This window comes from Notamacropus eugenii, chromosome 6, assembly GCF_028372415.1.
Source record: "Notamacropus eugenii isolate mMacEug1 chromosome 6, mMacEug1.pri_v2, whole genome shotgun sequence".
Lineage (NCBI taxonomy): Eukaryota > Metazoa > Chordata > Mammalia > Diprotodontia > Macropodidae > Notamacropus > Notamacropus eugenii.
This window is the reverse complement of record NC_092877.1, coordinates 373,195,832-373,208,067: the sequence shown is the minus strand read 5'-3', so window position 1 is coordinate 373,208,067 and position 12,236 is coordinate 373,195,832. Positions and strand designations below refer to the sequence as shown.

The following is a 12,236-nucleotide window of genomic DNA, read 5'->3' as shown; positions in this document are numbered from 1 at the left end:
AGCATTTATAAACTTTGCAAGTGCTCGATATGACACATATTTATCCAGATTTTGATTCTGTTCTTAAAAAGTGGCAAAGCAAGGAAATGCATCCCTGTGGCTCTTCTCGTTCCCCTGCACTACTCTTACTATACGTATCTGTCTTAACACTCTCGTCTCTGCTGTAGAATGAAAATTTTTAAAAGAATTCAAGAAGGACAGTTTATAGCTACAATTAATCTGAATACGTACTGGTTTTCCACAGTGAAACAGAAAGCATCTCCAAACACACAAATAGAATTTACAAGTAAAACTAATTATCTCCTTTACCAATTCCATAAAGTTGCTTTACTTTTAAAACACTTCCAACAACATATTCTTTACAGTTTACTACTATTTACAAATCTACATCCAACTCAGGATAGAAAAAAGGAAAAGAAAATGAAGACGGAGAATGAGAGATATTACAATGACATAGAAGACTGAAAACTGAGTTTATAAAAGTAGAATCCTTTTTTATATAAACATACCTAGTTACTAAAATCATGTGCCTTTCTTTTTTAAAAAAGTATGCTAAAGACAATACATAGTGGGAAATTTTATACTGTAACCACACTATATAATATCATTTATCACTGAGAAGAATTTGGTATGAGATGGAACAATACTGGACAAAATCCAAGGGTGGTTAGTTACTGAAATGCCAAATGAACTTTAGTATGAGGCAATTTCTTGGCGTGAACTTTCAGAACAGAAACATAATGAAAACTCATTTTTATACAGTGGCTGACATGCCATATCATATCTTGATCTAGAAATTTCAATATAATGTTTCTGAATAATGACATGATTCTGATTTTTTTTTTACATCGAGTCTAGGAAATAAGACAGATGGAAATTATAATATTATTGCTTATTGAAATGTGGCTACAGAAACATATTTTTACATTTAACAGGTTAAGCAAGGAGATTTTACTATTTAGTTCATTCATCAAAAAAATAGTACGAATAATAATGTGACTCAAAGGAGAGGGTGAGAATGGGGAAAAAAACAGTGGCAGGGACCCAAAATTATCCCAAAGTGGTATGAGTTACTGACATTGTTAGAGAAAGACAAAGGAAATTACTACTAATCCAGTGAATATAATCAAGGACAAATGAGTGTTTACATTACAAGGTACCAAATACATTATAAACCATCTTGCTACTAGGTAGGAGATATCAGAGCAGGGGATCTTATAGGAAAGCTAGAAAGATTTACAACAAAACACTTTAAAAAAAGTTATGAAATGAAAATGATGTTTCTTTTAACATACCAAATATGGAGGCTCATTTATCCCAAGAGGTTCCTGCAAAATATATATGTATTTTAAAATTATTTCATAAACTGTGCACATTCTTCATTGTCTTTCTGAAATAAAAAATACTTTTAAAGTTTACAACCTAATGTTCACACTAATTTTGTGGTTCATTTTATGGGTCACTGGGACCAGACAAAAAACTCAACAAGCAAGGGATAGATGCCTGGGTGGAGATGGAGAATTCAGGAAGACATCCACAGACCTCTCTATGCCTAGCGTGTTGATAAAGCCTCTACTGTCTGATTTTAGTCACTTTCTGGGTCTAACACTGCTAGCACTAACTTTCTGAGTTACACCGCAGGCCCATTTTATACCAGGGGTTCTTCACCAGTGAATCATCAACATAAGAAAATAGATATTTTGCAAACTGAAATTTCAGTCCTCTATTTTAAATTTGATTTTGTGATTTAAAAATATATTCTGAGAAAGGGTCCTCAGGCTTCACCATTCTGCCAAAGGAGAACGTGACACACCAAAACTTTCAGGAATCCCTGCTTTGCCCAGAGGGATCCAGTTGATTCTTGTGGCAAGTGACTATGCTGGCTACGTTTTCTCAGGGATCTTCATCTAAAGCAAGGGTTCCTAACTTTTGTTCTGTTACAGACTCCTTTAGCAGCTTGGTGAAGCCAACAGATGCCTCAGAACAATGTTTTAAACGCATAAAACACAATACATATGATTACAAAATAAGCCAATGGAGCTGAAATACATAATCAGAATATTTGAAAAACAAGTTCATGAACATCAGGTTAAGAATCCTAAAGGATCCTCTTTCCCTATGTTCCTAAATAAACCATGGCCAACAATAGTCAATTCTCTGAAGCCTGATCAAAGACAATGAGCTCTACTATTCACACACAAATGTCATTTTAACAAGTTATCTGTGCTGCCTTTTAGAGATGTTTATAGCTACATTATATGACCTCACTGTGGTCAACTCAAAATGCATAAGGAAACAAAACTAATCAGTGACCTAAATAATTTTTTATGAAAATATTTATAATTTAACTGATAGACCGGCATGTATTCAGCTGGTAATATTAAAAAATTAACTCACCAGTCTAACAGGCCTTATTGACAAGATTTGGTTGTTGGAGCCTCCCCAGTCAAAAAAACTCTTGTATTTCCCTTTCTCTAGGATATACTGTTCTCCACAGAAGAACCGCTGTTGATAGCCAACCCAACTAACAGAGAAAGACAGAAACCAAAGTTAGGAAATTCAGCAATTCCACAGGTAGATAAGCTGTCTAATTTTTTAATAAAAATACTTGGCATATCTCCGCAAAAAACTTACACTCCACTTATAACATGAATAGATCTTGTTTCATTACCAAACCCGACTTCTTCCAAATCAGGAACATCTCGATTCATAATATTAACAAATTTTGAGTTTTCCACATCAGACTCAAACAGGGTGACTGAAGATTCTATAAAATTCTAAAAAAAGGAAAACAATTAGGGGAAATGCAAGAAAGTTCTTTTATAGAGAACTGTATTTTAGTTTAATTTTTTATAAGTTAGAGAACGTATGTACAAGGGATTTCATGTAGAGCATGACCTCTACCTCAAAACAATTTTTTTTTTTTATTCCTATTACAAGGTAGGCCCTTTGAATAATACAAATCATCTCCAACTTGAAATATTCAAGAAAATAACAATTATGACTGATTAATGATGTCATTTTCTATTTTAATTATGCTATTTTAGTGAAAAAAAATTCTTACAAATAGAGCTATCCTAAAATTGAATAGGCTCTATTGGCATTCTCCTCTGGAGTTCATTAAGACAAGGTTGGATGAAAGGTATGTATAGGTATGGCATACTCCAGATGGAAGAGTAAGGGAAATGGTGGAGCAAGGTCTTCTATTTTAATTATGGAATTTTACATTAAAATTTTTTAGCAATTTTTGGGACAAATGTAACAGGATTAAATTTAGCCTCTGAAGAGAGAGGCTCAATAATTATTTCTTGTTCACCAAAAAATTACAAATGAAAATATAAAACCATATGCTTCACTTCCATCTCATTAACTAACTAGAAACACATTTTTTTGGGCTCAATTATCAGATCTACAGAAAATTTTCCATGGTTCTACAAGTGTCTATCAGTATCAGTTACCCCTTTACATTTTTCATGCACTCTGGACATTGGGGTAGGTACACAAAGATTCCAAATTGGGATTTTCCTTTCTGAACAATTATATTTTTAAATACAAAGGAAATATATGAAAATTAAGCAATATACTAGCCAAGAAAGCAATAATAAGGGCAACAGTTTCGTTTAAAAGCAAATCATCCTTCAACGTTCCTTAGCTAGAGCATTCATATTCTCTCTCTTTCTCCAACATCTTTTCTCAGATTCATGATGTTGAGGCAGAAGTCAGTGATATTTGAAGGATCAAAGAGAGCAGCAAAGGAACCTCAGAGTGGAAAAATGTGTCCCAATTAAAAAAAAAAGGAAAAGAGAATGCATTGAGGAAACTATAGGTCAGTGAGCTTGACTTTGATTCACAGGGAAAATCTAACTTACTGTTAGAAAGTTAGTAAACATTAGAGAAGAACCAGGACAAGCACGGGTTTATGTGAATAACAGATAAGGCTAGACTAACATTATTTCCTTTTTGCCAGGGTTATTAAACTGGTACATCAAGAAAATCGATAGTTCTATGTGTGCACACACACGTATACATACATACATAGACATGTATATTATACATATTCTAAAATTTAGATAAGACGTAATTTATCTAGATTTTTCTGATGCTCTTGATGAATATCATGCTAATTTTTGTGGAAAAAAATAGATGCGGACTCAAAAAATAGTCATTATGGTTTTCTAACAACTTAGAAGGAAATCTCCAGGGACCTCTCTCAGGCACCTGTCTGGCCTTTTCCTGTTTAAAAATCTCATTAGTGACTTTTGTATAAAGGCACAGAAAGCACCTGGGAAGACTTGTATTGAGGGATGCAGAGTGAACTGAGCAGAAGCAGGACAATGTATACAAGAACAACTTTGAGAGAGTGAAGAACTGAAAGTCTTTCCTTTTCTGTCATTCAAGTTTGGAAAGGAAGACGAAAGGGGAGACACATTGCTGGGGGTGGGGGGAGAAAGAAAGAAGGAAGGGAGGGAGTCACCGAGGGAGGGAAGGAGGGAGGTGAGAAAAGAGGAGGGAGAAAGAAAGGGAGGCTCAATGAAGCATTAAAACAATACACAGAACAGAAAACAGGCCAGAAGGGAATGCAGACAAGCAAGACATGTCAACTGATTACACGCTTACAAAGAAAAGCAAGCTGTATGTGCAAGACTTGCCCAGGGTCATTCAGCCAAGATTCAAACCCAAGACTGTCTGGCTCTTTAGTACAAAGTTCTATTCCTATCATTTTTTAAAGGCACAGAACTATTTTGGGGATGTACCATATTTGTTAAGTATATCATATCCTCTACTGAACTTAAGTAGCTCTAGTTTCAAGTACCTACTACTCAGCTCTATTTATATTAAATCATTATGTAATATATAATTATATTGATATTAAAAGAAAAACAAATTAATTCATTCAAAATTGGATACAGGATGTTCTGACTAATGAGCTGAAGTTTCTTTAACCCATGTAAGCATAATAGACTAAAGAGACAATGTCTAATACATGTTTCATCTATGTTTTATTTTATTTTTTAAAATACACTTTAAAAAATATACTTCAACAGTCATTTAAAAATTTTTTTGAGATCCAGATTCTTTCCATCCTTTCAGGCCCCTCCCCAAGCAATATGGTATCCATTATGCATGTGAAGTCGTGCAAAATAGATTTCCATATTTGCTCTGTCGCAAAAAAAAACCCAAAACAAACCAGCAAGAAAATAAATGTAAAACACTATGCTTCAATCTGCTCTCAGAGTTTGTCAATAATCATTCTGGAGGTATACAACATTTTTCATTTTGAGTCCTTGGATCACTGTAATACTCAGAGTACCTAAGTCTTTCACTGCTGGTCAACCTTACTATATTGCTATTACTATGTGTAATGTTCTGGTTCCGTTCACTTTACTTTGTATTAGTTCACGTAAGTCTTCCCAGGTTTTTCTGAAACCATTCTGGTCATCATTTCTTATAGCACAGTAATATTTTATCACAATCGTACAACACAACATGTTCAAGAATTTTTCAATTAATGGGCATCACATTAATTTCCAATTCTTTGCCAACACAAAAAGAGCTGCTCCAAATATTTTCATACTTATAGACCCTTTTCACTTTTCTTTGATACAAACCTAGTAGTAGTACAGCTGGATCAAAAGGTACGCACAGTTTTATAACTCTTTGGGCAAAGCTCCAAATGGTTCTCCAGAATGGTTGGACCTCTTCACAACCCACCAACAGGGCATTGGTATCCTTATTTTTCCATTTCCCCTCCAGCATTTGACATTTTTCTTTTCTGTCACATTAGCCAATCTGATAAGTTTAAGGTGGTGCCTCAGAGTTGTTTTAATATACATTTCCCTAATTAATAGTGATTTATAGCACTTTTTACTATGACTATTGACAGCTCTGATTTCTTCTTCTGAAAACTTCCTGTTTGTATCCTCTGACCATTTATTACCTTGATAATAGCTCTTCTTTTTATGAATTTGACTCAGTTCCTTATATATTTGAGAAATAAGGTCTTTCTCAGGAAAATATGCTGTAGATTTTTCCCAGGTTCCCCGTTTGTTTTTTTTTTCTAATTTTAACTGTTTTGGTTTGGCTTATGAAAAAAACTTAATTCATGTAATCAAAATTATCTGTTTTACTTCTCATGAAGCAAGCCTGCAATCCCGGTCAGAATCCCAACTGGTATCTGGTCACAGAGTTTGGTCTTTGGGGAATTTTGCTGCAATTTCCTTGCTAGAATTTCATTTACATTTTTTGCACAAATACTCATTAGGGAAATTAGTCTATGATGTTCTTTCTATATTATTGCTCTCCCTGGTCTGGGTATCAAAACCATATTTGTGTCACAAAAGGAATTTGGTAGGACTCCTTTACCTGTATTTTCTTTTTTTTTTTTAAATTTTAATATAATTTATTAATTTTCAGTTTTCAACGCTCACTTCCACAAGATTCTGAATCTCAAATTTTGTAGCCATGTCTCATCTCCCCCCATCCCAGCACAGAGAGCGCCCCAACCACCCCTTTTCCCAATCGGCCCTCCCTTATATCAACCTCCCCTTCTCCCATCCCCATCCACTCTATAGATAGATTTCTAGACCTCATTGCCTGTACAGCTTATTTGCCAGTTGAATGCAAAAAGAATTTTTAACATTCACTTTTAAAGCTTTGAGTTCTACATTTTCTCTCTTCCTCCCTCCCCACCTACCCCTCATTGAGAAAACAAGCAATTTGATATAGGTTATCAATGTGTAGCTATGCAAAACACTTCCAAAACAGTCATATTGCGAAAGACTAACCACATTTCCCTCTATTATGTCCTGCCCTCCATTTATTCCATTCTCTCCTTTGACTTGTCTGCCCACAATAGTGTTTGCTTCTCATTACTCCTTCCCCCAATCTGCCATCCCTTCTATTATACTCCTTCTCCTATCTCCTTGCCACCTGCCTTCCTGCAGGGTAAGATAGATTTCCATTCCAAATTGAATGTGTGCTATTCCCTCCTTAAACCAAATCTGATGTAAGGCTCACTTATTCCCTCTCACCTCCCTCCTCTTCTCCTCCATTGCAAAAGCTCTTTCTTGCCTCTTTTATGTGAGATGATATACCCCTCTCTTTCTCTTTCTTCCAGAGTATATTCCCCTCAACCCTTAATTTTATTTTTCAGGTGTCCTCCCTTTATATTCAGATCACCATGTGCCCTCTGTATGTATACACACGCATATACATACACATACATACACATGTATCTATACATATATAACATACACATATACATACACACATATACACACACATATGTATTTATACACACATATTCCCTCTAACTACCCTAATACTAAGAAAGGTCTCATGAGTTACAAACATCATCTTTCCATGTAGAAATGTAAACAGTTCAACTTAATGAGTCCCTTATGGCATCTCTTTCCTGTTTACCTTTTCCATGTTTCTCTTGATTCTTGTATTTGAAAGTCAAATTTTCTATTAAGCTCTGGTCTTTTCAACAAGAACATTGGACGTCCTCTATTTCACTTAGATTCCATTTTTTTCCCCTGAAGTATTACACTCAGTTTTGCTGGGTAGGTGATTCCTGGTTTTAATCTTAGCTCCTTGACCTCTGGAATATCATATTCTAAGCCCTTTGATCCCTCAGTGTGGAAGCTATTAAATCCTGAGTTATCCTGATTGTGTTTCCACAATACTCGAACTGTTTCTTTCTGGCTGCTTGTAATATTTTTCTCCTTGACCTAGGAATTCTGGAATTTGGCTACAACAGTCCTAGGAATTTTCCTTTTGGGATCTCTTTCAGCAAGTAATTAGTGAATTCTTTCCATTTCTATGTCTAGAATATCAGGGCAGTTTTCCTTGATAATTTCTTGAAAGATAATGTCTAGGCTGTTTTTTTTGATCATGGCTTTCAGGCAGTACGGTAATTTTTAAATTATCTCTCCTGGATCTATTTTCCAAATCAGTTGTTTTTCCAATGAGATATTTTTGCATTGTCTTCTATTTTTTCATTCTTTTGGTTTTGTTTTATAATTTCTTGATTTCAAATAAAGTCATTAACTTCCATTTGCTCCATTCTAATTTTTAAGGAATTATTTTCTTCAGTGAGCTTTTGGACCTCCTTTTCTATTTGGCCCATTCTGCTTTTTAAGGTATTTTTCTCAATGGCTTTTTGGACCTCTTTTGCCATTTAGGTTAGTCTATTTTGAAAGGTATTATCTTCTTCAGCATTTTTTGGGTCTCCTTTAGCAAGCTGCTGACTCGTTTTTCATGATTTTCTTGCATTGTTTTCATTTCTCTTTCACAACTTTTCCTCTAGTTCTCTTACCTGATTTTCAAAATCCTTTTTGAGTTCTTCCATGGCCTGAGCCCATTTCATATTTTTTCTTGGTGGCTTTGGATGTAGGAGCCTTAACCTTGCTATTTTCTTCCAGTTATATGCTTTGCTCTTCCTCGTTGTAAGAAAATATCTTTTCACCAAGAAAGTAACCTTATATAATCTTATTTTTCCCCCTTTTGGTCATTTTCCCAGCCAATTATTTGACTTTTGAGCTCTTTGTTAAGTGGAGGGTTTACTGCCCCAAGTTTCAGAGGTTTTGTGCAGTAAACTCTCAGTTCCTCCAAAGTAATAAGATCAAAGGAGAGGCCCTCTTGTCTGTGAGCAACCACAAACACTCTTTTCTGCCCTGGAACTGTGAACAGGATTCCCTCTCCATAGCCACCACCAGCTCTACCATGCCAGCACTACTCTTCATCCCAGATCCACCACCCAGGCTGCAACCCAGATCAGCCATTCGATTTTCCCACTGTCTGTAGGCCCGAGAGTTCCAGAAGCAGTCAGTGTTGCAGTAGGGGCTGTTGCTGCCCTGGGGCTGGACCAAGTTCCTCTCACACCCAGGTGAGAGAGCTTTCTCACTGACCTTTGAAGCTGTCTTTGATGTTTGTGTGTTGAGAAGTCTGGAAAGTGCCACAACTGTCAGTGACTTAGATTTAGTGCCCTGAGGCCTGCGCCAGTCCTGTCTGTGCCAGTATGGCCCACACTGGGCTGGCGCTCTACTCTGAGCCCAGTGCAGTAGATCCTTCCTATCAGCCTTCCAGATTCTCTTGGGCTGGAAATCTGTTTCACTCTGTCATTTTGTGGTTTCTGCTGCTCTAGAATTTGTTTAGAGTCATATTAAGGGGTTTGGGGAGAGAGCTCAGGCAGGTCCCTGCTTCTACCCTGCCATCTTGGCTCTGCTCCCCTTTACCTGTTTTTTTCTTTCAAGCAGTACTGGAATTGTTCTTTAAATGTGTAGAAAAATTCACTCGTAAATGCATCTGGTACTGGAGAACTTTGCTTGATTTTTAACAGAAAAACTGAACAATATCAGTGAAATTCTGAAATGTGCCAGTCATTCTAGAAAACAATTAGAAATTGTCTAAAAAAGTGATCAACAGTTCTGTAGTCTTTGACTCAGAGAAACCACTGCATTGACTTCCCAAAGAAGTCAAAGAGAAAAAGGTGAAAAATATAAAAAAATTAACAGAGGAACTTTTATAATAGCAATAAACTGGAAATAAAGTATAGGAAACAGCTGAATAAATTGTGGCACATGAATGTAATGAAACATTACTCTGCTCTAAGATATAACAAAAGAATTCAAAGAAACATGAAACTATATGAACTGATAAGAATGAGTACAACCAAATAAAAGTAAAATAAAGCACAAAATTGAATGCTGTGCAATTACAATGATCAAGCCTAGACCAGAAGAAGAATTGAGAAACTATACCCCCTTTTTTATTGGGGAGATGCATGGGCCTAGGAGTTGGAGGGTAGAAAATAGCTTATACTTCTAGTTACAATATATATGTGGGTTGGTTTTGCTGAACTACTCATTTTTCACTTTCTTAATCTTTGTTCAAAAGCAGGTCTATCCTCCTTTAGGAGAAATAATATTATACAGGAAAGGAGATGTTACATAAAAGCAAAAGGCATCAATTTAAAAACAATAACACAAAACTGGGCTTGGTGTAATGGTGAAAATCTCTACAATATCTACTGAACACATCAAAGTCTGTCCTCAATTGGAGATGAAGAACTACTACCCAGAAAAACAGATGCACTTTTCTAAACTTTATGTACTTCTTTCAGATGCAAGTAGTTTCTAGCTTACTTTATACTGACATGCGTAAGCATAAATATGGATTCCTTTATTTGTCTGCCCTCCTACAGAGTCTGGGTAGGAATTTATCAAATGCTGAGAGAGATGCCTAAGAAAGAAATAAAACCTGGAAGGGTGGCTGGTAGAAGTGGGCTCTACAGTCACCTTAAAGCCTGCTTCAATTGGATGATGCATGTTTAGGAATTTACAAAGCAAAAGTTAGGGTGTCTTTTAAAAAGAAACTAATATATACTCATAACCTCTGAGTGGATAAGATTTGTCTCTCTGAGCATCCTGAGACAGTACTGTATAGATAAGCACAATTTGTTAAGAAGTAATATAATGTAATAACGTATCATGACAATATGGCAAATAATACACCGAGCCAGGCACTTCAATATCATGTTAATTAGGTGTCAGCAACATTTTACAATTTTCTAATCTGCACAGAATTATGATTAACTTTCAACGATTTATAAGATAATGTGAGTGGGAAAACAAAGACAGAAAAACAATGAAAACTTACTGCTTGTAAGTACCGGAAAGACAATAAAGTGCTATTCAACGTCTCCCAAGTACTAATGTCTTCATATTCTCCCTCTTCAAGCAAATACTGTTGGCCTTTAAAATGTTCTTTTTCATAGGCAACCCACCTAGATATGCACATAACACAAATTCAGCAGTTAAAAAGTTGTAGTCAGTGAGTGTAAATAAAAGGAACAATACAAATAACTTTAATTGATTATTACAAATCTAATTCTACAAACCAACACCAGTTTTCTTTTGGCATAAAAACAATAATCCTTAGAGCCATGAGGCTTTTCCCAAACAAGAGATTAATTGTAGGGACACAAAAGAACCATCTCTATTTGAATGTTTGCAATGTGATCTTATACCATATGTTTCAACAAATGGAGTCCTGTTAGAAAAAAAATACAAATAAAAAAGAGGAGAAAAGACAAGGACTACCAAACTGAATTATGTAAAGTCATTTCTGTTTTTAATCACTTATGCCCATGGGCTCAAGCTTAAGAGTTTCTATGGTAAATCATTTATCCAAGACTTTGATCAGAAGATAATGCACTAGATGTCAAGATCTTTGCTGTTCAGGAGGGAACAGGCAAAAGAAACTAGGGAAGTCTGAGTTGCTTTGCAGGAAGTAGGGTTGGTTGCAGTCTTAAAGCTCTACATTTATTTAAAGACATCTATATTTTCCTGGCAAAAAATTCCATTGGAGATGACAAGAAACTGGAGGGAAGGAAAATTATTATCTGCCTCCAAGTAAATTGGATGTAAATTGAATGGCCAATAAAAATAAAAACAGTAAGCTACACAGAAGTTAGGTAAGTAAGATCATCTCTTGATCTTAATATAGGGTTTCATGAATATATTATTATTAAATGCCTTCTTATTGCCTTCACTTAAATGATAAAGGAATAACAATTCTATCTGGAATAACATTTTCATGGGAATTTTAAAAACTCAGCTGCAAAAAATTTAGTGAAAACAAATTTTGCACCGGCATGAGTACAATTTGAAAGGAAATTTCATTTAAAAAAAGCAAACTACAATCAACCAAGCAACAAGCACTGGTTGGGGGCCTCCTATGTGCTAAGCATATATCCTGTGCTAAGCACTAGCGATGCAAAACAAAACATGAAACAGTACCTATTCTTAATGAGTTCACATCCTGTATAAGGGAAGGTGACACGTCCAGCATGTACATGTATGAGCATATATACAGAATAAACATGAAAAATAAACACAAGGCAATTTATGAGGCAGGTCCAAAACATTTGGAGATCAATAAACAACTAATATTGAAAATTCACCACTCACACTCCACCAATGACACGAATTGATGCAATTCCAAAGAAATTCTCCTTATTTCTGAAAAGCTCTGGGACAGAGTCTACATGCTCATTAAACTCCTTGGCCTGCCCAAGGAAATGTGTTTTGTCATATATAATCACCTAAAAGATGAATGAGAAATATTTAATGTATAGAATAGCAAATATATACTAAACTTAAAACACTTAGATTAAAGGAAACAAGATAAAGAAAACAAAATAAAACACACATCAGAACATAAAGAATTTT

At 35.3% G+C, this 12,236-nt stretch overlaps 1 protein-coding gene across 1 annotated transcript in view; it reads right to left on the bottom strand.

The window, feature by feature from the left end:
* The window catches only part of CRYBG3 (crystallin beta-gamma domain containing 3), a 150,584-nt gene that overhangs the window by 36,729 nt on the left and 101,619 nt on the right, over window positions 1-12,236 (bottom strand). Inside the window, exons 11-15 of the mRNA XM_072618684.1 lie at window positions 11,976-12,109; window positions 10,663-10,789; window positions 2,635-2,777; window positions 2,398-2,524; window positions 1,296-1,328 (exon numbers count right to left, since the gene is read on the bottom strand). Of these exons, the coding sequence (XP_072474785.1) occupies window positions 1,296-1,328; window positions 2,398-2,524; window positions 2,635-2,777; window positions 10,663-10,789; window positions 11,976-12,109 (564 nt within the window). The remainder of the gene's footprint in view (window positions 1-1,295; window positions 1,329-2,397; window positions 2,525-2,634; window positions 2,778-10,662; window positions 10,790-11,975; window positions 12,110-12,236) is intronic.